This window comes from Capricornis sumatraensis, chromosome 15, assembly GCF_032405125.1.
Source record: "Capricornis sumatraensis isolate serow.1 chromosome 15, serow.2, whole genome shotgun sequence".
Classification (NCBI taxonomy): domain Eukaryota; kingdom Metazoa; phylum Chordata; class Mammalia; order Artiodactyla; family Bovidae; genus Capricornis; species Capricornis sumatraensis.
The window spans coordinates 43,210,772-43,238,414 of NC_091083.1; the positions used below are offsets into that span (position 1 = coordinate 43,210,772).

The 27,643-nt window shown below is 45.3% G+C and overlaps 1 protein-coding gene across 1 annotated transcript in view; it reads right to left on the bottom strand.

Moving 5' to 3' along the window:
- RALGAPA2 (Ral GTPase activating protein catalytic subunit alpha 2) overlaps positions 1 to 20,690 on the bottom strand; it is a 252,419-nt gene extending 231,729 nt beyond the window's left edge. The window contains exon 1 of the mRNA XM_068986760.1: positions 20,518 to 20,690. Coding sequence (XP_068842861.1) covers positions 20,518 to 20,623 — 106 coding nt within the window. The 5' untranslated portion in view covers positions 20,624 to 20,690. The remainder of the gene's footprint in view (positions 1 to 20,517) is intronic.
- Positions 20,691 to 27,643: the final 6,953 nt, after the last annotated feature.

The following is a 27,643-nucleotide window of genomic DNA, read 5'->3' on the forward strand; positions in this document are numbered from 1 at the left end:
GGAACTACTAATAATACTGTATATTTACTCTTTAAAAGACACTTTCATGGATATACTATATTTGACCCTAACCACCCTAACCCTGTGCTTGCTCCTTGGAAGAAAAGCTACAACAAACCTAGACAGCATAGTAAAAATCAGACATCACTTTGCCAACAAAAGTCCATATAATCAAAGCTATGGTTTTTCCAGTAGTCATATATGGATGTAAGAGTTGGATCATAAAGAAGGCTGAGCACCGAAGAATTGATCCTTTTGAACTGCAGGTGCTGGAGAAGACTCTTGAGAGTCCCCTGGACAGCAAGGAGATCAAACCAGCCAATCCTAAAGGAAATCAACCCTGAATATTCATTGGAAGGACTGATGCTGAAGCTGAAGCCCCAATACTCTGGTCACCTGATACAAAGAGTCGACTCATTGGGAAAACACTCTGATGCTGAGAAAGATTGCGGGCAGGAGGAAGAGGGAGACAGAGGATGAGATGGTAGGATGGCATCATCAACTCAAGGGACCAGAGTTTGAGCAAACCCTAGGAGATGGTAAAGGACAGGGAAGCCTGGCATGCTGCAGTCCATGGGGTCACAAAGGGTGGGACACCACTTAGTGACTGAACAACAACAACAACCCCATGAGGGAGAGATGAGGGAGGTGTGGTCAAGCAAAAAAAAACAAAAACAAAACCTTTCAGATTCAGGATTGTCCGTAACCTGCCCAAGGTACCAGGCCAGTCAGAAATGTGGGGAAGACTCCCATCTGGGGCTCCAGCCCGAACATGAGCTGCACAAAAGCCTCAGAGACACGTGGGAATAAGTCAAACCCAGAAATCGGATCAGGAACATAGAGAAATGCCATCTCCTTAGGGAAGGGCTATGCAGGGGAACAGATGGAGAGAAGCAGGAGGGAGAGAAGATCCTAAGACTTGAGGGGAGAGTGTGGGCCTGAGAATGGGCACCGCTTGGCTCCCCGGGAGGGACCTTAGCAACCTTCCCACTGCCTTGTGGGGCCAGTAAGGAAGCGGGAAAGAGGGGAAGTCCAGGTATGTCCAACACGGACGCTAGCATGTGGCCTTGTTGGCCTCACAAAGCCCAGGCAAGTGCATTCACACTGACCACAGAGGAGCAACCAGCGGACAGCTTCACAGAGCTGGGGGTCATTCCGGGATTTGTAAAGAAACCTCCTTTAATTTCTCATTCTCCTTGACCACCATCCAACAGCCAATGAACGGTGTCTATTATATTCCCATTATATCTGAAAAAATAATCTGTATTCCACACCAAAAGCTACCCTCCCCTGTCCAGCTAAGCCTCCTGCTGACAGTTATTTCCCTACATTTAGCTGGAAGACAGTAGCAAAGCTGGAGTGCAAAAGCCTTCAGAGCAGGCCACCTGGTTTCATGTACAAAAGCCACAGGACCTGGGCAAGTTATTTAAACACGCTGTTCCTCAAATTCCTCACCTGAGAAATGGGGGCCAACAATAGTTCCTGTGTGATAAAATGAACACAGACAGGTAAGGTGCCTCTAAACGCAGAGTCAGCATTATTTAAATAAATGTTAGTTGTCTTACAATTACCTAGCTCCAGGCAAAGGCCACCGAACTAGCCAGGAACAACCCAGCTTCATCTGTGAAGTCATAAAACTCAATGACTCATGAAACTCAACCACTTAATGAGAACTTTGATAAGGGACAGCACTTCATCCCAGTTCAGCAGCAGACACTCCAAAGCCAGGGGGGCTGTCCCTCTACTTCCTCCTACATATGGTCCTTTTCAGTAGCAATCCTTCTCCTTTTAGGATCTGATCACTATAACCCAGATCACTAAAACCAGCTTCAGCACACCCGGAAGTACCAACGGAAGAGGGAACACTCTTCTCAGACTCAGGGGCCCTGGTGGACGCTGTCAAAGAGGAAGTATGGGCTCAGAACAGCTCCTCCCAAGTAGGGAGTGACCCCCGATCCTCCAGCCCTCCCTCCCCCACCCGCCCCAGGGCTCAGAGCCACCCCAGCGCTGCCCACACGGCTGTGTGTGGATGCAGATGGTGTCATTCACTCACATTCCCTAGATGCTGGCACCCAAATACGATGCTCAACATCACACACTGGTGAGAGGGAAGGGGACTGAGTGAAAAACTCAGGGTGGATGTGGCGACTTCATAAAACGTAATTCAGGAACAATGAGAACAAGGAAAATTAAGTCAGACACGAGACAGAAAACACCGACCGGGATGAACATCATGAGTAATGTGCCCTTACATAGGGCTAATGAGAGCCTAGTGGTTTCAGCCTTTTCACAGCCGCCTAGGTCTCCATCCTCCCTCCCTCTCTCTCTAAAAAAGGCCACAAATTATTCCCGCCCTCCATCCACACCTTTAGAGAACGCCCACCCACACTGATCCCGGCTGAGCTCCCGACCTGCTGTGGACCACCAGTCATCAGGAGCCTGATTCAGCAGTGGCTGCAGAGGCTCAGGTAGTGTCTGGTCCAGGGAGGTTGCGGTAAACATATACACAGTACTATAGATAAAATGGATAACTAAGAAGGACCTACTATATAGCATGGGGAACTCTACTCAATATTCTGTTAATGACCTACATGGGAAGAATCTAAAAAGAGTAGATATATACATATAACTGATTCACTTTGCTGTACACCCAAAACTAACACAACATTGCAAATCAATTAAGATTTAAACAAAAAAAGAAATGAGAAAACTGGAGCAGAGCAACCTGCAGCCAGGGCAGAACCATGCAGCAATGCAGACAGGTGAGGGAATAAAACCGACACTTGCTGCCGTAAGGTCTCTAAGCCTGAGATTTGGGATGGGTTGTCTTGGTTGTTATAGAAACGTTGATGGTGAAAGAAAAAGAAACTCACCACCAAGAAGTGTCACAGGCTGTGGTGAGCCCATGAAGAGCTGGACCCACACACTGTCTCCTTGTCCAAGAATGAAAAGCAGAAAAAATGGGTTCAGATAACAGGGGTTCCCCCATGATACAAACCACCTTCCACAGAAAAGTTTTGGCAACACTAGCACAGTCTGGGCAGGCAGGGACGCCCTCTCCTGACACCAGCTGGGAGAGTTTAGAACCTCCTGAGTGTGCAGGACCATGCCAAGGGCAGGTAACTGACCTGGAACTCACCTAGGGAGGACGCAAAGTCCTCATAATGAAGCCTTTTCAAGACTCAGGAGGGAATCAGTTATAAGAGAGCAGGCGTGCCAACTGTGCTTCAGCGGTAACTCAACACTTTTCCCATCATCATTACCATCTAAGAGAAATTCACATCTGAAAATGCAGCTATGTATATGCAGACCTAAAAAAATGTCCTTGGACTGATTATATGCAAATACAAAACCCTTGTGTGCACAGAGATGCGCAGGTACACAGCAGGTGGAGGGCTTCAGTCCCAGGGGCTGCACAAGCTACCTCCCACTGCCCCTCGCACACTCTCCCGAAGATTTTAGGGTCTGGCTCACTGTCTTTGTCCCCACATCCAGCGCTGATCTCCACACTCACACAGGTGACGCCCCACTTCATGTCTCCACGGAGGTTATCCTCTACTCCCTCTGCCGCCCCGGCATCCTTCCAACCTCCATTCCTTACCTCTCCTGCTCACTCCTTCTGAAAACCTAATTCCGACAACTCTTCAACCTTCCTGGGCCCTTGAAGCTAATGACTCCACCACCCTGATCAATAATCCCTCTGAAGTCTTCACTTCTTTGTTGATCTAATTTGGCTTCCACAGTCCATCTTTATTTTTTGAATTTTTATTGGAGTATAGTTGCTTTGCAATGTTGTGTTAGTTTCCACTGTACAGCAAAGTGAGTCGGCTCTACGTAAACAAATATCCCCCCCCCTTTTTTTTAAGATTTCCTCTCCATTTAGGTCACCACAGAGCATCCACTGTCCATCTTTTTAATCACCCCGCCCTTCCCGATCATACGCATTCAATAAAACCCCAGTCTCAGTTTCACCCTTAATTCAACTGAAAGTATTTATTTGTGCACAGCCATGTGACAGATACCAAATACTTGTTAAAGTACTGAGTATATGTGAAAGAAGGCTTCCCAGGTGGCTCACTGGTAAAGAATCCACCTGCCAAGGCAGGACGCTCAGGTTCAATCCCTGGGTTGGGAGGGGCATGGCAACCCCACTCCCTGGAGGAGGGGCATGGCAACCCACTCCAATATTCTTGCCTAGAGAATCCTATGGACAGAGGAGCCTGGCGGGCTACAGTCCACGGGGTCGCAAAGAGTCGGACACGACTGAAGCAACTTAGCACACATGCACATACATGAAAGAATGGTTTGTACATGTATAACAAAACAAGCACTTTAAATCCACCCCCTCAAGCACCCCCCGCAAGGGGCTCCACACCGCTCACCCAGTTCTCAGATGTCTCAGGGCCAACAGCTGTTGTGCTAGTAACCCAGTGCCCAAGCACCACGAGCCAAGCCCAGCAGAAGGAAGAGCCTAGAACACAGACGTAACACTGATACTTCTGGAAGCACGCAGGGACCTAAACTACATATTCCTCTTTGCAGAAATTGAAATGAAAACTCAAACTCTCACTTTCGCTCTGCTGATGGTTTTGTTATTATGACACATTATTTTAGCTATGTTGGGCTGTTTTAAATTTTTAAGAAATTTCCCCTGAAAACAGACATATATTCAAATTTGTATCATAATGGACTATTTCCATAGATGTTCTCTGTAGAATTTAAACTGAAAGCTAGAGTGGCCTGGAGCAGGCACTCCGGTTTTCCCTCTGGCCCCCCACGTCCAGTCAAGCCCACGGCAGACCCTTGTCTTCCTAACAGACCCATTTGTTCAGGGACCATCCACCCCACAAAACTGTGTGCTCTTGGGGCAGGGGTGGGTGACCCGATGCTGCGGAGTCAATTACAGTGCGAACAGCCCCCCCTGCCCCCCACCAACCATGAGTTTAGGCTCAAGCCTGTGACCCTACAAGCACTGGGAAGAATTCTGGTGGAGATGCCGGGAAAGGGTCACGGTTCATAAAAGGACACAAAGCGCAAGTGCTTCTCTGGACGTTCTGTCCGGGCGCGATGCCCGAGCTGCACTTTGCCACTCAGAGGACAGACCTGCCACATGGAGGAGGACACTGGGGAGGGCAGAGCAGGGAGGGGGAGCCTGTGGACGGTCACATCGCTGAGCCGCCGTGCCAGCTGGCTTGCGGTCACATGCTTTGGGGCCGATTTTTAAAGGAGAAAAAAAATTCTTCTTCGTTTATGCTTACACTTGGGTTTTCTGTTGCCTGTATCCAAAAACATCTTTGCAGATTCTGACAGTAGAAAGAAATCCTAGTATAACTGAAAGGTTGTAAAAGCTATATTCACCCACTTCATTTCCGAAGGTGTCTTATTTTCATTTCTTTATACCTAGATGGTAAGATAGATGAAGAAAGTAAAATTCTAGAGGTCGAAAAGATGTTAAAACTCTGTTACTCTAGATTGATAGTCCCCATGTAAAAGTGATTCTGATAAAGATATACTCCATGTACCTAGAGCTAAAGTTTTTAAAAGTAGAGTTATTTTTAAACATTTCTGACACACCTCTCTCAAATGCAGGCTTCTAAAACTTTATTATTAACAGATATCAAGTGCCAACACAATAAAACAAAATATATACACCAATGAACTATAATGTTTAAACCTAATGTGTTTTATATACACTCATTTTTTATGAAGTATAGTTGATATACAATAAGTTACAGGTGTACAATATAGTGATTCACAATTTTTAAAGACTATACTTCACATTTATTATAAAATATTGGCACATTCCCTGTGCTGTACAATATATCCTTCTAGTTTAATTTACACATAATAGTTTATACATTTTCATATATCTCTTCTTTTGTAGGAAGCAAGTTTCATCTGATTTTTTAAGGCAACGCATAACTGTTTCCACTTGTCTTTCTCTTTCTTTAAAATCAGAATATAGTTTCTTTACAATGTTGTGTTAGCTTCTGCTGTACAGCAAAGTGTTATCAGCTATACGTATACATACAACCCCTCTTTCTCGCATTTCCTTCCCATTTAGGTCACCACAGAGTATTCAGTTGAGTTCCCTGACTATATAGTAGGTTCTCAGTAGTTATCTATTTTATACATAATAATGCACTACACTTTTCTTGATCCGAATTGGCCTGTATTACAGTCAGATTCACTCAGGAGGGAAAGAGTTAGAGATAAAAATAAATAGAACGGGAGCTAAACGGGAACAGCTCCAGCTCACTTCTAACAACTAAGGAGGCAGGAGAGAGGTGATGAGGGCAGAGAGAGGCATCTTACTTATGTCAAACAATCATTATGAATAAGCATAATAATGGCTTACAAAAGGGATTTGTATATATTAACTCAAACCTCCATCAGCCCTAGGAAGTAGGCAGGGGAGGGTCAGCGGGGTCAGGTCCCCACCAGGACTGGAACCCAGGCAGGCAGTCCAGCTCTCCTTCACTGCTTACCTGAGTGAGCCTAACATTAACAGAAAATGATGGAGGAAGTGCAGGGAAGTGCACCTGGAAACACCATTTTTTTGAAGTACATAAGAGAGAATTGGTAGAAAGCCTGGAAGCAAATAGTTACTAAACTCCAAAGAGAACCCAGAAGCTGGTATATTTAGGACACCAGAGCCAGCTTGCAAGGGGAATGACCTTCACTCCAAGACAGGTTAAAAGGGTGGCCTTTCTGTGAAATTAATTCAGCAGAGACTGAGACAGCCTTTCGCAAGGGGTTCTCTTTACTTCCAGAAACTCGCCCCGCCATCCTCTGCCCCATCATCAGCCAGGACACTATCAGGCCTGTCTCTCGTCCCTCATATGAGAAACCAAAGGCATCCACCCTTCTCCCGCCAGCCTGGGTCTGCTGTCAGCACAGAGCACCTGGACTCCCAACCTGAAATGGGTGGTGGGTAATTTGCTGTGTGAGTCCCATGGGACAGAACAGGGCCATTTAAGTATCAGGTAAGTCTTCACTTACTGATATGAAAAATGTCCATCCAAGGCATGTCAGATCAGAAACAGAGTGTCAGCCCGTGCATAATGACTACTCGTGTAAAACTGCGTTTCTGTGTGCAGGCACAACACATAGAGATCACATATCAGCAACAGCAAGCACAAAAACACGCCTACCAAAATTTTAACACTGGTTATCCGGGGACTGAAGAATGTGACGAGCTTTTTCACACTTAAATGATTTTTTGCTTATTCATGTAAGTCAAATGACTATGTAAGATTTTACAACCAGAAAAAAACTACAAAACTATTACTCATTTCAGAAACAAACAAAAAAGCTGCCAGAGTGTTTCAGAGATTTTTTTCAATGTCTGATTATTTATCATAAAAAAGAAAAGCACAGCAGACATGATATCGACCATAATTTCCTCCAAATGGGTCTGGCTCTTCAAGCCTGAAGAACATTCAAGACCCAAGCAATACAGAAAAGTAGTATCTTTACCAGGATGAAACTGCACTAAAAACAGAAAATAATTTCACCTTTCTCTGCCCAACGTTGTGAATAGACCTCTTCTGTAAGAACAGATAAACTTTTTGTACATAAATGCCTTGCGATGATTCAGGTCTAGAGGACTTTTCTGCTGTCTTTAGGGAAAGCTGCTTCTCTAATCATCATTCACCTCAAAGGGCTGAAAAATGATACAGTCAGGCAGGAGGAAATGATCTCTGTCCAGCCTTTTGATAGCTCGTGCTGCACAGGAACAAACAATGGTGTGACGCCCCTGAATGCAAAAAGGTGATGAGATCTCCAATCACAGTCAGACTCACTTGGATGGGATACCCATAGCACACGTTAACTTTTGCTCAATCCATGGCTCATCACCAACTGTGGAGCAGATTCCCCTTCGATTCAGCAGCAACACCAGGTCGTAGAAACCACATATCTTTTCAATTATCACTGAGCTGAAGACCAAGACTCCCTCAGGCCTTTCCACTAAGAAACACAACCTAGAGGGAGTTCCCTGGTGGCCTAGTGGTTAAGATGTGGGCTTCTGCTCCTGTGGGCCTGGGTTCGATCCCTGCTCAGGGAACATAGGATCTTGCAAGCTATGCAGCATGGCCAAAACAAAACTTTTTTAATGGCTCAAGTTCTTTAAAAAAGAAAAACTAACACAACCTAGAGCACAAACAGGGTCCTAATTTAGCAGGTACATGACACCCAGTCCATCTGCTGCCTTTCACCACCATTCATGAGATAAATTAACACTGCATTGACCCATCAATGTTTTCCTGTGTTCATTCATTTCCAGCCACTGGCTAGTCTCCATTTCTTGTCCATATCGGGGCACTTCCTAAGGTACCTACTCTCTGACTCTTCCAAGAATTCAGGGTGATATAGCAAGTGCATTCCACGCTGTCACAAGCTCGGGCTGCTGTGTGGTCCAATCTCATGGCCCAGGGCAGTCAAGCATTCCTGCCTCACTGGCCACGGTGGTCCCGGCCCATCTCTTCATCATGACCCACTGCTACGGCAAGGAAGGACCGGCCACATGTGCTGGACATGGCTCCCTCCAGGTAAAGAATCTGCCTGCAATGCAAGAGACGCAGGTCGATCCCTGGGTAGGGAAGATCCCCTGGAGAAGGAAATAGGAACCTACTGCTGTCTTCTTGCCTGGGAAATTCCATGGACAGAGGAGCCTGGTGGGCCACAATCCATGGGGTCACAAAGAGTCGGACATGACTGAACAACTGAACAACAGTAACATTGCCCTGGGAACCCAGGAATGGGTCTGTTCGCACACACAGAAGGAGAGAGGTTTCTTTCAGGAGAACTTAATTCATGGTCTCAACTCATTTTTTGGCCATGCCAGACAGTATGCTGGATCTTAGTTCCATGGCCAGGGATTGAACCTGTGCCCCTGCAGCAGAAGCATGGAGTCTTTACCACCCATCTGCCAGGGCAGTCCCTTGAATTATTACTTTATTGATGGGAACTTCTGGCTAGTGAAAACAATCTTTGTCTGGGACAAGAAAGCTCTTAGAAATTTTTCTGAACATCCATATAGATGGCTGTTCCTCTCCCACAGACTCAGATCCGGGTACGTGGAAATTGCATTTTTGGTTTTTCTGAATGCAAGTTCAGGCATGCCCAGGGCTGGGTATAATGCCTGGCACATGGCTGGTGCTGGACAAAAAATAACACGGGATTCTGGAGCCAGCTGTCTGGGTTCAATCCTGATGCTACCATTCACTAGCTGGGCAATGTTGGGCAATGTTCTTAATTTCTCTGGGTTTTATCAGGAAGACGGAGATAATGATATTCCCCACCCCACAGGGTAGAGAATTAAAAGTACATGTAAAGTATTTCTGGTGGTCCTTGGCACAGGGAAAGTGCCAATTAAATGCTACTTGTTATTATTACAAATATGGAAGCATGTCACCAAAAGGAATCAACATGTACAAAAAGCTGTTAGTGTTCTTAGTGTTATTTAGCATCAGTATCATTTAGTGAGCGAGACCAGGCAGAACACAGAGGAGCAGAATATAAAACCAAATGCCAATGGAAGACACAAAGAGCTGTGGGAATTCTGAGAAAAGAGCATTTCAGGGAAGAGGGGTGAAGGCACTTTGTGTGAAGATGTGACATGACTCTGTCGGCTCCTGGAAGGATTCTGCGGGACGGGATGGCCGACGTCTTCTAGAAGGGACCGGGTATTCATCTGGGTTCTCTGGGAAATGGATATCAAAACAGAACTGTTCGCGCAGGAGGTTGATTGAGGGAGATGCTGTGAAGGACAAAGAGGAGGACCTGGGAAGGGCGGACTGAGCCCTGCACAGACGAGGGGAGGAAGGGGGGCTGAGAGGCAGCAGAGGTCTAAGGGGCTGCTGGCCCAGGCGTCTGGGTCTCCAAGGAATGACCAAGTGAGCAGCCCATGTGCTCAGTAACTGGTTGGAGGAAGCCCAGGAGGAGCCCGGCTTTGGCTACCCAGTGGAGGTGGGTCCAAGGGCAGCATCAGTCAGTGGGGCCCTGCAGTGGAGCTGATCTGAGCACAGCCTCTTACGGCTCCCATGGCTGGCACAAGCCAAGGTCCTGGTACCTGCTGTGTCCTTGAAAGTATGGTTGAGCCTCAGCAAATACGTGCCATCGCTGAAAGTTAAACAGAAGACAATATCCTTATCTTTTTCAAAAGGGTTGTCTTCTTTTTAACTAAACTGCAACTGCAAAAGCAAAATCAAAGTACACATTTACTGTTATAGATGACAATTGCTTTTAAAATAGTGTTCTGTGTCTTTCAGATGTGGTCTCAGTTTCTGAAACAACATAAAAGATGTGAAGTGGTTATGAAACATCTCTTTTCTAAAAATCAAAGTTAAAGCCCTCAGAGCAAGATTCAGAACGAAGAAAGAAGGCTCTACTAAGGATCTAGAAGGAAAATTCCTTTATAAACCAGTTGCTTGAGGCCTCAATTTGATCAAATGAGAAAATATTTTGCAGAAGTGTGAAGAGCTACACGAATATGAGATATCAATACAGTCAAGTAACGTCTCAGGTGGTGTGAAGTCATCTGAAAGGTAAGTAAGTACCTCACTCAGTCCTGTCCGACTCTTTGTGACCCCGTGGACTGCAGCCCACCAGGCTCCTCAGTCCATGGGATTCTCCAGGCAAGAATACTGGAGTGGGTTGCCATTTCCTTCTCCAGCGGAATCTTCCCGACCCAGGGATCAAACCTGGGTCTCCCGCATTGGAGGCAGACGCTTTCACCTCTGAGCCACCAGGGAAGCCCTATCTGAAAGGTAAAAATGGAGAAAATCCCTATCACCCTTAAACACAGGAGCCACACCCATCAGGGAAGGTGCTCCCACAGAGAGGGACACGAAGGAAAGAGGACCTCTGGGTCCACAGCCACAGCCACATCCTCCTCACGCCACCGCTCGGGAAGGGCAGGCAGCATCCGTACCACTTAAACTGTCCCCATTTTATTTATTTATATATATATACATCATATTTATACATATTTACATATATACAGTTTTATATATAGTCCATCCTAAAGGAAATCAGTCCTGAATATTCATTGGAAGGACTGATGTTGAAGCCGAAACTCCAAGACTTTGGCCACCTGATCCAAAGAACTGACTCATTTGAAAAGACCCCGATGCTGGGATAGATTGAAGGCAGGAGGAGAAGGGGACGACAGAGGATGAGATGGTTGGATGGCATCACTGACTCAATGGACATGAGTGGGTAAACTCTGGGAGTTGGTGATGGATAGGGAGGCCTGGTATGCTGCAGTCCATGGGGTCGCAAAGGATCGGACACAACTGAGCGACTGAACTGAACTGAACCGATTTACATACATATACATTTCCCCCTTCTGGCCAAGCATTCAATTACATAAGATAAATTGCATTTATGAGATCATCCCCACCCCCCACAATGAACAAAAACAAAGCCTCTCCGATTACAGTGTTTATTTTATGAAGATACATGGCAGAGAAAAAGGAGTAAGACACCTTCAGTTCCTGTCACTATACCAGTGAGAAAACTAGTCAGCAGTTGACTTGCCCTCGTACCTTCACAGAAAAAGCAGAAGCCATGGTCCGAGAGGTCCCTGCACCACCGTGTCACCCCGCAACCGGTTCCTGCTTCTTCCGAGCGGCCTCAGACAGAGAGGAGCCCCTGTGTCAAGCCTGTTCTGACCCACCCTCTGGATCCCACAGCAGATCACAACTTTCACCTTTTTAGCCCCTTTCTCTCTACTATTTCTTCAATTTTGCTCTTTTATTATTTCCTTCTCCTACATGTACATAAACTCAAATTCTCCCAGGTCTTAAAAAATGTAAAAATCATATCTACACACACACACACTGACCCATCCATCCTTGATCTGGAATTTCCCAGTCTCTTCCTGGCATATGAATGTGTGCTCTCCCCATGGCAAGGCCCAGAAATAGGACTCAAGCTGGCCAGAGTGAAAAACCAGGGTGTTCTGCGCTCCTACAGCTGAGAAGCTCGGGGTGGGGATGGTGCAGACGGGGCTGAGCTCCTCGATTCACACAGGATCCATGGACTCTCTTCACTCTCCATCTCTCCGTTCTGCTTCCTTCTCACGGTGAATTCAATTAAGGCAGGTGCTCTCCCCGTGGAGGGAAAGGCAGCGCAGGCTACATCCTCTAGGATTGTAATCTCAAAGGAGAGGAGCTCTCCCCCTCCAGGCATCCATGTTTCAAACCTCAGGGAGACTGGGGCTCCTGGACCATTCACGGGGGTAAGACACTGGATTTGGCTCCTCCCCTGTTTAAAACTCCTGCCTGGATTCCCAACATCCACCCACAGCATAGGGTGAAAACCTGTGCACTCAGCCATGGGGTGGCCATGCCATCACCTCTGCACCAGCTCCTCTTTTCCGCAGTCTCCTCACCCCCAACACGCCCACATGGGAAACTTCTGCATTCACAATTCCAGACCCACCTCAGCCCCGCCTGCCCTCAGGAAGCACTGCCGGGCTCTCCAAGGGGCTTTCTGAAGTGCCTCCTCTTCACCTGCAGCATACATTTCCATGCACCCTACTCAAGCAGCAACACTCTCGTGGAAATGCAGCCATTTACTTGTCTGTCTCCCCTAGCAAACTGCAAATTCCGTACTTGTACCTTATTAATCTCTAAAGACAGAGCCCTGCCAAGCAGACACACACACACATCCACGCACACACACTCAAAAAAAGTATGGGAAACCAAATTTTTTTAAAAACCCAAAAACAAGACAGTGGCTTACTACATTTATACTTTCATTATGCTTGATTTTACAGTAGAGTAACATATTGCTTCTTTTAAAGATAATCTTAAACTTTGAATTGAATCAATTTGCTATTTTGAAAGTCAATTTTTTAAACACAATAAGCAGTCCTCTACAGTTTTCTCTCTGGTACTTAGTTTGGAGACTAAAGATTAGTACGCTAAACAACTAGTAGAAGTTATGTATGTCTATCAGCAAATAAAGCATTTACAAGCAAAATAAAAATTATAAAAGTTTTCATTAAAATACTCTGGACCTACCAATTACCCCTCTTCCCAGAATAAAAGGTCAAGGGCAAAATAAAAATTATAAAAGGTTTTATCCAAAATACTCTGGACCTACCAATTACCCCTCTTCCCAGAATAAAAGGTCAAAGGCAAAATAAAAATTATAAAAGGTTTTATCCAAAATACTCTGGACCTACCAATTACCCCTCTTCCCAGAATAAAAGGTCAAAGGCAGCCTTTTCCAGTTATCTCAAAGAAAACATCTGAGCTGTCAGACTTTCATCCTAAGTCCACCTTTCTCACATCAGAGAATCTCCAGCCTGAGGAGCAGGGGTGGGGTATCTGTGTGACATATATGTGTTCAAAGTTCATTTCATACTCCAGAAGTTACAGGTATATGAGCAACTGATGAAAAATGAAGAAAGGGAGCATTAGGGCAAAATCACTTAGCTTCAAACAAGGTCACCGGAGAGAAGCCATCCCAAGACTGCCTGAAGGGCCTGGAGTTCTATGCCCCAGCTTCATGCTGGCTGCACAGTGTCCATGTGGCACTAATGTCCAAGGAAATATTTTACCACCTGTGATGGCTGCCAAGGACACGGAGAGGCCAGCAAACACGAAAACACAGGAGGAGTCTTTTCATCTTCTGTCATGTTCATATCAAATACGGCCTCAAGGTCTGCCTAGAACAATACAGTAAAAACAGACGAGGAAGAGGGCATCGAAACTCAAAGCAACATGTCTGGGAGACATGCGAAGACTGAGGGGCTTTGGTTTACGTGTTAACATTCATTCTGGTGGGGAAATATATTCCCTGGTATGTAAATATGCTTTTGAGTCAGGATAACTAGCAAAAGCACGACATGAGCTGTACAATCCTATGACTCCCAGCCCTGCTCCTTATGGGCAGGAGTCCACCTCTGGGAGCCTCAGTTTCCCCATTTTCAGGTTGGGGGTGGGGACACCAACATCATCAGAAATTGGGGGACAACCCAGTGAGATCATGACGCTGATAAACAACCATGTCACAGCCTCCTAACCCCTCATTAAGCTCCAGACCCCACGTCTAACAATTTCCCCGATGGTCCCATTTGGATCTCGCCTTTTTCTCAAACTCAATACAGTTCAGTTCAGTCACTCAGTCATGTGCAACTCTTTGCAACCCCATAGACTGCAGCACGCCAGGCTTCCCTATCCATCACCAACTCCCGGACCTTGCTCAAACTCATGTCCATCGTGTCGGTGAGGCCATCCAACCATCTCCTCCTCTCCACTCAAACTCAACACATATCACACCAAACTCACCTTGTGCTGTTATTAGCTAGGGTCTCCTCCCAACCCTCTGGCTCTATCCGTGGCACCCCCACTACCTAACATCAGTGATCAAATTCTAACAAGGTGTTTGCTGCCGCTGCTGCCGCCAAGTCACTTCAGTCGAGCTCGACTCTGTGCGACCCTAGGGACAGCAGCCCGCCAAGGCTCCTCCGTCCACGGAATTCTCCAGGCAAGAATACTGGAGTGGGTTTCCACTTCCTTCTCCCAACAAGGTGTTTACTGCTGGTCAGATTACAGAGGATTTGACTGTTTCACCCTTGCTGCCAGAGAGCCCATGAACAACACTGAGGAGAGCACAGTGAATCAAGGCATAAACACGCTCAACCCAGCTACCTGACTTCAGTGAATCTATTCCAAGGAAACAATGCAAAATGCAGAAAAAGCCATTTCCCAAGATGTTTAGAGTAGTAGTATTAACACCCGAGAAAGAAAGAAAGAGTAAAAAAAAAAAAAAAAAAGGAAAAAAGGATTGATGAAGAAAAGTGAAAGTGAAAGTGAAGTCGCTCAGTCGTGTCCGACTCTTTGCGACCTATGGACTGTAGCCCACCAAGCTCCTCCGTCCATGGGATTCTCCAGGCAAGAATACTGGAGTGGGTTGCCAGAAAGGAAACCATTTAATCACCAGAGGATAGTCTCAACGAATACCTGTCGTTAATAAAAATAAAAGGAACAAGACACAGGTAAAAGCTAACAGGAAGTTTAAAAGGCAACATTTACAACGTGTGAATAAGTGAACTTGTCCCTACTTAAAGCAACAGATGCACAGAAGGAAGCATCAAAATATTCGACTGTGTTCCATGGGCATAAAGAGCATCGGCGAGCAGCTATTCTCTCCTCTCTAGTTCCAAATTATTTGGTCTGAACCTTGGGGTCACTAGAGTTGACTGGGCTGTGGCCCCTGACCCCAAACCTCTTCTCCTTCAGATTCATCACTCCTCGTCCAGCTTCTGCAAACCACCCTTGAATCTAGACTCCACCCTCCTCTCCAGTTGTCACCCGTCAGCTCCTCCACTGCCTACCTTCCCAAGGTCTCCCTGCCCTCCCACCAGCCCAGTTCTATCCTGGCCCTGCTGGCAGGGAGGCAGTTCTCAAATCTGATCATGTGACCTGCTAAGAATTCTCCAAGGGCACCCTCTCACCTGCAGGATAAAACTGAAGCTTCCAACCCCTTGTGAATTATCTCAGCTTCTACCCGGTCAGGCTACCCCTCCTCGTCTCCTCCATGACCTCATAGTCCACCTCCCCGTCCTGCCTCACCCCTGGCCTATACACCACTCCAGCCACTGCCCTGACACTGCAGACGCTCTCAGGGCCAGGGTTCCAGCACCGAGTCCTCCGTGTCCGAGGTTCTTTGCTCTCATGCATCATCTCCCAGGTGCATCTCCACCACCAGCTCCTCCCCTTCTTGGCTGGAAAAGCCCTCCCCACCCTGCTGCTGCTGCTGCTAAGTCGCTTCAGTCGTGTCCGACTCTTAGCGACCCCATGGACTGCAGCCTACCAGGCTCCTCCGCCCATGGGATTTTCCAGGCAAGAGTACTGGAGTGGGTTGCCATTGCCTTCTCCCCAACCCTTGACTTTCCCTAAATCTAACCCTGCTCTGCCCAGCAGGCCATGCTGACCATGAGTGGCTCCGCAGCACTGGAAATGCGGCCCGTCTGACCGGAGACATGCTGCACGTGAACAGTACGTGCACGACTTCCAAGACGTGTTATGTGAAGATAACGGAAAAATTGAACATTTTACTTGGATTGCTGCTGCTGCTGCTGCTAAGTCACTTCAGTTGTGTCTGACTCTGTGCAACCCCACAGATGGCAGCCCACCAGGCTCCCCCGTCCCTGGGATGCTCCAGGCAAGAACACGACAAAACAGATGTATAAGGTTAAATAAAAGGTATTACTAAAATTAATGTCACCTGTTTCTTTCTGTAATATTTTTATTTTTTAATATTTATTTTATTCATTTATTTATTTATTTGACTGCACTGGGTCTTTGGTTACAGCACGTGGGATCTAGTTCCCTGACCGGGGATCGAACCCAGGGTCCCTGCACAGGGTGTGTGGAGTCTTAGCCACTGGACCACAAGGGAAGTTCCTCACCTGTTTCTTTTTTTACCTTTTTAGATGTGGCTACCAGAGCAGTTTAAATTACACCTATGGCTCACATATAAGTGAGTCTAATCTTTAGTCATTCTTTAGGTCCTGGTATGAGTAAAACCTCCTTTAAGATGCCCTATCTTTGGTCTTAGTAGTGTTTTGGAGGGTTTTTTTGCCACATTACTCAGCATATGGGATCTTAGTTCCCCAAGCAGGAATGGAACCCAAGCCACATTGGAAATGCGGAATCTTCACCACTAGACCACAAGGGAAGTCCCCCCATCTTTGTTATTAATGATCTTTTCTGCACCTTGAAATCCTATAATGGAGTCCACCATATAAGCCACTATCTAATTACATAACACATTATATGCTTACTAGTAAATATTTTATATCTATTGTTCTTGCCACATCAATGCCATGCCTAAACCCTATTTAATAGTAGGCACTCAACTTGTTATTAGGCATGGACTCTCTGCAGCAGCAAGAGAGCAATACACAGTATTTTAGTTTTGTTTTGTTTACTTATTTTCTTTCCTGAGGATAATTTCAGCAACGTAAGGAGACCTGGGAGTCGGGAATCAAAGAGCTCTTTGTTCTTCCTCCAACTTAGATAATACATTCACAACATTCAATGCCTGGTTTGGCCCCCAGGAAGCCCCTCCTGGTCTCAGTTCTCCCCCATCCTTTAATATAAAGTTAATAATATCAGGCCAATCTATGATATACAGCCAAGTCAAAGTAGCTACGTTAAGTTCTAACTGGAGTCATTGCCGTGATAGGAATAAATACACTCCTCTTCACAGCTAACTGTAACTTTCTCAGCCAGTTGTCTTAAATACAGACTACCTTTTATGAAGAGAGAAAGGATCAATCACAATTACTGAAACGAGAAAGGAGAAGGGACAGCCTATCAAAAGGCTCGTCCTAGCCTATTAATGACAGGAAAGAAGTGACGAGAGAGGAAACTGTAAAATGTCTACTCGGAGCTGAAGCAGCCCTTACAGTACACTCACAATCACCTTTACGAGGCAGACATTACCACACCCACTTCACAGAGTGAAGAAACTGAGCTTCACAGACGGGCTGAGGAACTGGCCCAAGGTCGTGCAGCCGCAGGCTACAGATCCCAGTCAGCAGTATCGACTTTGTATTTAAAAACTAATGTGGTCTTATCACTTGAAAATATGTGAAAAGCAAGAGCATTATCTACATATACAGATAAAAATACAACAATAATTTCGATTCATTTCCTTCAAATGATTTTTTCTTTGCAAATATATCTATTTTGTTTCCTGCTGGTTTATTGAGACATAACTGACTTACAGCACTGTGTAAGTTTAAGGTGTACAACATAATGATTCGACTTACATAGACCACAAAATGATTATCACAGAAAGTTCAGTGAACACCCATCATCTCAGAGAGATAAAAAGTAATGAAATAGGAAAAATGTTCTTTCTTCTGATGAGAATTCCTAAGACTTACTCTTTTAACAACTTTCATATATAACATACAGGAGTGTTAACGACATTCATCACATTGTACGTTACATTCCTAGTACTTATTTATTTTATTACGGGAAGTTCGTACTTTCTGACTGCATTCATTCAGTTATCTCCCCCCACCGCCCCCCGGCCCCCGCAATCCTGCCTCTGGTAAACACAAATCTGGTCTTTTTCTATTTTTTTTAATTTTTAATTTTTATTGGAGTGTAGTTGATTTACAATGTTGCGTTAGTTTCTGCTGTACAGCAAACTGAATCAGCTATACATATACATATATCCACTTTTAAAATTCTTTTCCCATATAGGACATTACAGTGTACTGAGTAGAGTTGCCTGGGCTATACAGTAGGTCCTTATTAGTTAATCTATCTTGCATATATGTGCGTGTGTGTTCAGTTGTGTCTGACTCTTTGCAAACCCAAGGACTGTACCTCACCAGGATCCTCTGTCCATGGGATTTTCCAGGCAAGAAAACTGGAGTGGGTTGCCATTTCCTGCTCCAGGGGATCTTCCCAACCCGGGGATCAAACCTGCATCTCTTGTGTCTCCAGCATTGGCAGGCAGATCCTTTACCACTGAGCCACCTGGGTGTGTGTATGTCAATCCTGATTCAAATAGTTTCTTGATCTTGGCTAAGTCCTAGCTTTTAGATCAGAAGGTCTTTTTTTCTAAGTAGACTTTTCCATAAAGTAGCAAATCAATAGGGTATGTGATGTGGTGGGACTACCACATTGCTGTACTATTTGTCTTTAAAGCCTTTAAACCCACAGTTGTAGGCAAGAGTTTACACTAAACAGTATGAATCAGAATGCCTCAGACATGTGCACAAAAATCTAGTCCCTACAAATAAAGACTACAGTAATAAACGAAGTACATCAAGCCAATGCACAACAACAACAACAACAGTATACATAAGGAATATGAAAGAGCCCCTCCAGGATACAAAACTGAGGTCAGATGTCTCAATGAAAGGACAAAACAAAGTTCCTCAAAATCAGACACTTTCAAGTGAAACCACAGGGCCTTGAAAATTAATTACTTTCTCAGAACGGTAACAAGGTACTATGTGTCTCTAAGAAACCCAACATCTAGGTTTAATGGATTCTGCCTTTGCAAAATGTAGCCAACTTAATCCTGTACGCTTGGACTGAACACAAGTTCAAGTTCTCTACCACAGAGTAAGTCCCCAAGCATCAACTGCTTTAAAATACCTCTTTGCTCTGCTCTCCATTATCAATAATGTCCCTGCAGTAGGTGTTAATCAGTCACTAAAGAGCCCCACACAATACAACCTGTGTGTGCCTGGTATTTCAGTACAGGAAGTAGAAAGCTCAGTTTACCGAGAAGACTGCATTTCACTTTCAAAAGTCTTGAAAGCTAATCCCTCTAACAGTACCTAATTTACATTTCATTCTAAACTGACCAAGCCGGCAGTGGCATCTCCAGGAATCTGAGAATGTGAAAAACTTCACTTGGCAAAACTAGGTGTGTGGCTTTTTCTTCCTTAGAGGTACTTTACAGTATAAATAGAAATCATTTGCAACTTTTAATCTCATGAACAAGAGCTTTATTTAAAATTCTCACGCATACAATGAATTCTCTTATGCTCTCTTTCCTCAAGTGACAGACACATCAAGACTTTGTGCCCTAAATCAGGCGATTTTGCTCCTTTCAAGAAGAAAAGACATCTAGAAGAAACAAAGTATCTTTTTCATAGCCCCCAGATACACTAAGAGAAGTATAGACAGTAAAGGTGTTTACATGCTAAACAAAAATTAAAACTAAAGGAGGTAGAAGAGAAAACAAATAACAGCGGAGCAAACTGGCTACAGATCACAGGAGGCCGGTGAAGGGAGGCCTTGGGAACACTTGACACCCACGGGGGTGAGCTTCATCCCAGGTCAAGTGCAGGCCCACCTGGGGTCTGCAGTTCCTCCACCCAGTGGGCTCACAAAAACGCAAGAAGCCTCAAAACCGTCAGGGTCATCTTGACAATAAAGCATAAGCAGCCTCCTGGAACCCAGGAAAGTCACCCCTCCCTCCCAGCAAACACGAGGAGCCCCCTTCACACCATGGACACAAAGAAACCGAATCAGCCAGATCCATGGGAAGAGAGGTGACACTTAAATTTATCCCGAGGCCATTCGGAGGCTCAGTCTACTGGGGATCAGACTCAAAAAAAAAGTAAAATTAAAAGTGGCAGAGCGGGGGGTGGGGGGTCGGGGGTGGGGAGCCGGAGATGACAGTTCAATTCAGTCTGCGCTGGGACCACACTTGGGACCACTTAGGGTCTCGGACTCAAACATTAAAATTAAGAACTGGGAGGGGAGATGACAGTTCGATGGGTGCGTGCGACGACCCCCATGGTTTGCTGGGGAGGGGACCGTCCCGCCGCAGCCCGGCTCCGAGGCCACCCGGGGGAGGAGGGGTAAGTTTACAACTCAGGGGGACGCCGGGCAAGCCCGCGGGGAACGACGCCGGGACCCACGCGGAGGGTCTGCTCCCCCAGCCCGGTATCGCAGCCCGACGACCCCCGCCCGATCCCGGCAGGAGCGCGCCCTCGGCCGCGCCGCGCCTCACCCAGCAGCGCCCGCAGGTGCTTCAGGCGGGTCAGCACGTCCTTCTTGGGGTCCAGCACCTTCTGGGTGGACTTCTTCACATCCCCGTGGCTCCTCCGGGAGAACATCCCGCCGCAGGGAGCCGGACCCCCTGCGCCGCGCGGATCACAGCAGAGGGTCGGGCCGGCGCGTGTCGCGCGGGCCGCTCGCCGCCCCCCCTGCCCGGCAGCAGCCGCCAGCGCCGCTGCCGCCGCCTCTCCAGCTCCGGCTCCAGGAAGGAGGGGCGGGGGCCGGGCCGGCGCTGGGCGGAGCAGGAAGGCGGTGTCGACGCGAAACCCGCCGCCCCGCCCCCGCGGGAGGCGCCGGCCGCCACCACCAACCCCGCCCCCGCCACGGGCGCGGCGCACGGGAGTGCGATCCGGCGGGGGGCGAGCCCCAGCGGCGCCGCGAGTCACAAAGAGGGTGGCCTCCGCGCGCACGCTGTCCTCCGAGCCCCGGGATGCTCCGTGACAGCGACCTCCAATCAGGCTGGCTTGTTTTCCGCGCGATTGGAGTCAGTGCGCCCTCTCAGGGCACGTGCCTCGCTCGCCAGGCCACCAGTGCTCCTGGGAAATGTAGTTCTCCAGTAGGCCAGCCCCTGAGACCACCTCTCCAGATGAGTGCAGCATCTGCCCGACCCTCTACCTACCCCTGGAGGCCCAGGTTTCTGTACCTACAGTCTCCGGCCTGTGCGCCCACCCCAGTTCTCTCTACTGCAACGTGAATCAAGAAACATTCAGTTCACTTCAGTTCAGTCGTTCAGTCGTGTCCGACTCTTTGTGACCCCATGAATTGCAGCACGCCAGGCCTCCCTGTCCATCACCAACTCCCAGAGTTCACTCAAATTCACGTCCATCGAGTCAGTGATGCCATCCAGCCATCTCATCCTCTGTCGTCCCCTTCTCCTCCTGCCCCCAATCCCTCCCAGCATCAGAGTCTTTTCCAATGAGTCAACTCTTCACATGAGGTGGCTAAAGTATTGGAGTTTCAGCGTTAGCATCAGTCCTTCCAAAGAACACCCAGGACTGATCTCCTTTAGGATGGACTGGTTGGATCTCCTTGCAGTCCAAGGGACTCTCAAGAGTCTTCTCCAACACTACAGTTCAAAAGCATCAATTCTTCGGCGCTCAGCCTTCTTCACAGTCCAACTCTCACATCCATACATGACTGCTGGAAAAACCACAGCCTTGACTAGATGGACCTTTGTTGGCAAAGTAATGTCTCAGCTTTTTAATATGCTGTCTAGGTTGGTCATAACTTTCCTTCCAAGGAGTAAGTGTCTTTTAATTTCATGGCTGCAGAAACATTACAGTAGAACAACTTTCAAAGCTTTTACAGTGTAAACCATCTAAGTTTTGACTTCTGAGTTCACACCAGGTAGTGAGGTTTCACTTGTGGCTCAGTAGTATAAAAAAATCTGCCTGCAACGCAGGAGTCCTGGGTTCTGTTCCTGGGTCAGGAAGATCCCCTAGAGGAGGGCATGGCGATCCAATCCAGTATTCTTGCTTGGAGAATCCCATGGTCAGAGAAACCTGGTGGGCTACAGTCCACGGGGTCCCAAAGAGTTGGACCCGCCTGTGTGACTAACACACAGTGAGGGAAGGAGTGGCAAACCCTTTGGCCATATCAAAATCAGAGCTCCAATTATGCACTAAAATGAACAGCTTTGGCAGTAGGGAAAGGAATGCTTAGACTCTAGGAGAGGAGGCCTTTGGTTCCTGGGACCCATCCTCCCTTGGAATATGAGAGTGCTTCACCAGGAGGGCTCCTCAGCTTCTCACCTCTTGCTTTGTAGGAAGTGCATGTTCTCTGTGTTGTGCAAGGCTACCTAGCAAAACAGTAGCAGAACCAGAAAGAGAACCTGAGGGACCTGACTCTCAGGCTGAGATGCGTTTTAAAGCCAGGTGCCTGTAACCTGGGGCAAGACTTTGAGATGCAAGATGGTCTGGAGATTTCTTTCAGCAGATCTGTAGGGATATTTATTGCCATCTGGATCCTTTGATGCTTCAAATTTTGACAACATTTAGCAGGCTTAAGCTGTTCAAACTTAAGCTGTTGAAAATCACGTGGTTTCCATCAGGTTGGGATAATACAACTGTCTTTTCCTCAATCAGCTAAACTAACTGGCGGGAAGAGCCAACGATTTACACAGCCTTATATCCTCATTCCTGAACACAGTATTTGATCCTGAAAGCACTCAATAAAAGCTTGTTAAGGAAAATGGGATAAAAAACTAAAACAGTCTTACATATTTAATCAAGGCATGCCAAAAAATATCTCCTGGTTGTTAGAACCTCTATTTTTCAAGTTGTCAAATAGCACTGATAGAACTGGGATATATTCATACAAAGGAATATTACTTAGGAATAAAAAGAAATAGACAACCAATAAACCCAATAGCATGAATCTCAGACCCAGAGATGGAGGCCCCGCACTCAGGATGATGACAGAATTGATCTCCAGGTGTCATCTCCATCAGGACCACAAACCTTCCATGACTGTCACAAGAGACAAATAACCTTCCCTCTTGAGTGAAGACATTCTGGGTGGCTTTGCTACAGAAATTTAGTCTGTACCTGGCTACACATAGTAAGTCACAATATTCACCACAGTATTCCTTTAAGAGGATACCTTTCATTGTACTGATGCTCTTGCCTTAGGGAATTCAATTTTTCTGTTGCAAAGCAACCTGTTATCAAAGTCAAACTGTTGTTGAGCACCTGCTGTGTGCAAGGCATGAGTGTAAACCTTGGGGATAAAAAGTTGTATAAGATGCAGTCTCCTGACCTCGAAAGCTTCCAATTTAGTTGAGAGACAGAGCAACTAGAAAACTGAGGAGACAAACAACAGTGTTCCGCGCACACATGACATGGTCCAAACTTGGTGGTACCAGAAACAGACATTCATGCGTGTAGATTCATCTGATCCATCATATCTAGCCTTCACTTACTGATGAAAATATAGAACTCAGAGTTGTTTCTAAAAAGCCAAGAAATTTAAGTTATTATTTTGGGCTTTTCTCCCACCCACCATGAATATTCCAAGTGAAACACAAATAAATAAAAATACTCTTCTTATTTTCTGTTGCACTGTAAAATAATTCCTGCTAGACTTGAGCAAATCACCTGCTTTGCAATTAATGTTTATCCTTCGCGATTCAGAGTGTCAAGTATTTTGTAGACCCTTGAATGTTGTTGAAGAAGTAGCCTGCTGACACCAATAAATACAGATAATGAAATCAAGAGTTAGACACTTACAATGCAAATTAAGACTAGACTACCTTGAAATGCCATTTTGATTAGCAAAATAGAAACATGATTTGACAACATACTCTGGTAGCAGAGCTATGTGTGCCTGAGTGCTAAGTCCCTTCAGTCATGTCCGACTCTTTGTGACTCTATAGACTGTAGCCCACAAATTCCTCTGTCCATGAGACTCTCCAGGCAAGAATACTGGAGTGGGTTGCCATGTCCTCTTCCAGGGGATCTTCCTGACCCAGGGATAGAACCTGTGGCTCCTGCATTGCAGGTGGATTCTTTACCACTGAGCCACAGGGGAAGCCCGGCAGAGCTGTAGAAAAGTATAACTGATAGGAGTGTAAAATGATACAATTCCTATAGAGGAGAATTTGGCTAAATTACAGAAATTTGTCCATTGACACCGAAATCCTACTTCTACTCTTCAAGAGTCTACTATGAAGTAGAGTCTATACCTGCACAAATATAAAACCACTTGTGGAAGTTTACTCCTTTGGCATTATTTGCAATAATCAATATAGTAGGTTGAACAGATATGTCCATGTCCTAATTCCCCAGAATCTGCGGTTGTGACTTTTTGGAAAAAGAATCCTTGAATATAGTAGTCAGGTTAAGGAACTCAAGGTAAAATCATCTTGGATTACCTGGGTGGTCCCTGAATCTGGTGAGTGTCCTTGTAAGACATGGGAGACTTTGTTAAGTACACAAACAAAGAAGAAAGTGAAACAGAGGCAGATTCGTGTCATGAGACCACAAGCCAAGTGACCCCTGCAGTCACCAGAAGCCAGGGGCCAGGAAGGAGTCTCCCTGGGGGTCTTCCAAAGGGAGCCTGACCCTGACCTTGATTCCAGACTTCTGGATTCCAGACTTGGGTAAAAATTAATTTCTGAACGTGCACACACACCTGAACCCAGTCCATCCACATACGGCAATGCTGTGCAACCATAAGAAGTAACGAAAAAATTTCCTATGTTCTCATTTTGCTTCTTTCATTCACTCACTCATTCGTTAATATCTCAGCATAATTAGGGAATGTTGTTCAATAGGATGGTTTTGCTTTAATGAACATGTACCCATATTTTAAAATTCTAGGCTTCTTTTCTCAGAAGTCTTTCTAAAATATACCCCAGGCCTCCCCATCTTCCATTTTATTGAGTTATAATCAGCACACAATATTATATTAGTTTCAGGTGTACAACATAGTGAGTCAATATTTTTATGCATTACAAAATGATCATCACAATAAGTCTAGTCACCATCTGTCATCAGACATAGTATTTCTAATATTACTGGCTGTATTCTCTATGCTGTAAATTAATCCCCATCTTCTTAAACAGACTATTCATTGTTTCTGAAACCATAATTTATTTCCCCCCCACCTCTGTGGCCCCCTGCATTCCTCCTAAATTGGCATTGGTACTAGCAACAAAGTAGAAACACCCCATAGACTTTCTGTATCTAATTTTGACCACATCTTGCCCCTAAACTGACTCATGGCTATCAGAGACAATTTGTGTTCATCTTCTTAACTTCCACGGTTGGAATCATTCCAGGTACTTAGACTTGCCAGCTCTGTGGTTTCCAGGTAACCAACTTGTTAATGTATTTTATTTCCAAATTTTTCTTTCATCAGAATTTTTCAGATTGGAAGAATTTTTTTTTTTAGACTGACTAAAATACCTCAAGCCTGAATGTTAATCCTGATTGTCATGACTGTTATGTTAATTTTAGTATCAGGAAAAATTCAACTTTTATCCACAAATATTCCTGTCAGATAAGTTCGTTGTACCTTTCCTCTGGATTACCACTCAGTGGGTCAGAGGTGCTGGGGATCTGCATGTGGATGTTATTGCTACAAAGAGCCTTCCCAGGTTGTCTGTTTTTTGTTGACCATGGGACTCTCTTATCTTCTTAAAAAATATACAATGTATTAAATTCAAGTTTTTTTTTCTTGCATCAGCTTTCACCCTAAAATACTGACTTAACATCATTTAATATGTATCTTGGAGAAGGCAATGGCACCCCACTCCAGTACTCTTGCCTGGAAAATCCCATGGACAGAGGAGCCTGGTGGGCTGCCGTCTATGGGGTCGCACAGAGTCGGACACGACTGAAGCGACTTAGCAGCAGCAGCAATATGTATCTTGTGCTCCTGAGAATCTACGCCTAAAATTCCCCAAAAAGAACAGCTGACAACCCTTCATAAGAATGAAACGCAATGCCCAGTGCTTAAGAAACAAGAAACCCAATCTCTGTTTTCCAGATGATATATTACTGTATACCCTAAAAACATATATTATTTTCTCCTCCAAAAATATTTCCTATTAGTTTCTTTTCTTTCCAAATCTCTGTCAAGAAAGGAGATTTAATACTTAACTTTAAACTTGACTATAAATCATTTTATATGGGAATTTCAATTCAGAAAAGGCTCAAAAAAGTTTTTGAAAATGTTCTATTCATTTTGATATGTCTGATGGATGCCTGATAACAGAGTAATGCCCAAAGGGAAAGAAACCTAATCGTTTTTCTAAATGTATTCAAGCAGATGTTGTCACAGCTGTGCATTTCAACCACGATGTCATCTTCTGGGGACATATTTTCTTTTTTTTATCATCAAAACATTAATAACATTTTGGTATTAAATCATGGTATAGATCAACAGTAGAAAAAATAAGCACAGAAGTAAGCACATGAGAATGTATATAAGTAAAAAACAGTCTTTGCATGATAATGCTTTAAAAAATCAAGAATCGTGGAAACTGTGTCAATAGAAAATAAAAATTGAATAAAAGATGACATTTGATGGCTAGAGAGACAGATTTACATAAGACAAGACGTCTGCAAAAATTTGTTCGTCACCTTCACCTCTGCCCCCAGTAAACAAAGTGTCATCATTAGATTTAATATTAGATCAGATACACAATTTAATTTTCAACTGAGTGTTAAATTTTCTAAAAATGAATGCAGAGTATGAAATGTCAACAGAGTGTATTTACTCAAAATGGAGAACACCATCATACAGCTTGTTTTCCTTGCAGATTCCTGCAATTTTCTAGGGGAAAAAAATTAATCTCAAAATAATTATTGGAGAACATAACCTTTCTTAGGAAAAACAATACAACAGTTTAAATTCTTTTCCTGATCTACACACAGACCTATGTCTTAAGTTTAGAGTTTTTACTTGGTATTTCAGACAGGATTCTTAGTTGCAAGCAACAGACATTGGCTGCTTAAGCAAAAGATAATTGATTTAAAGAATGTTGGCTGTCAAAATCAAAGGGAGACTGGAAAAACAGGCTTAGAAAATAACTAAGAAAATAGGTACTGATGCAGCTGAGAGTTACAATGAAGGTGAAGCTTCAACCCCCTGAGAAGTCACAATCTAATGGAGGAGACAGACACCTACCTAACTAGACAGTAGTAATTCACAGCAGTGATACATGCAACGCATTATGCAAGATGGCAGGGAAGATTGCAGAATGACAATGAAAGGAGGATTCAGAGAAGGCTTCCTGGAGGAGGTGATACCTGGAACTGGGAAAGGATGAACACACCCAAGGCAAGGCTAGGAGGTAAAGGCTATGCAAAGGGCTGTGTGAAGAATATCAGAAGCAGTTTGATTTTGTGTGGTTCTACCCAGCTTTGTGCTGTGAAATCAGTTCTGAATATTGGAAGGACTGATGCTGAAGCTGAAACTCCAATACTTTGGCCACCTGAGGCGAAGGACTGACTCATTGGAAAAGACCGTCATCCTGGGAGAGATTGAAGGTGGGAGGAGAAGGGGACGACAGAGGATGAGATGGCTGGATGGCATCACCGACTCCATGGACATGAGTTTGAGCAAGCTCTGGA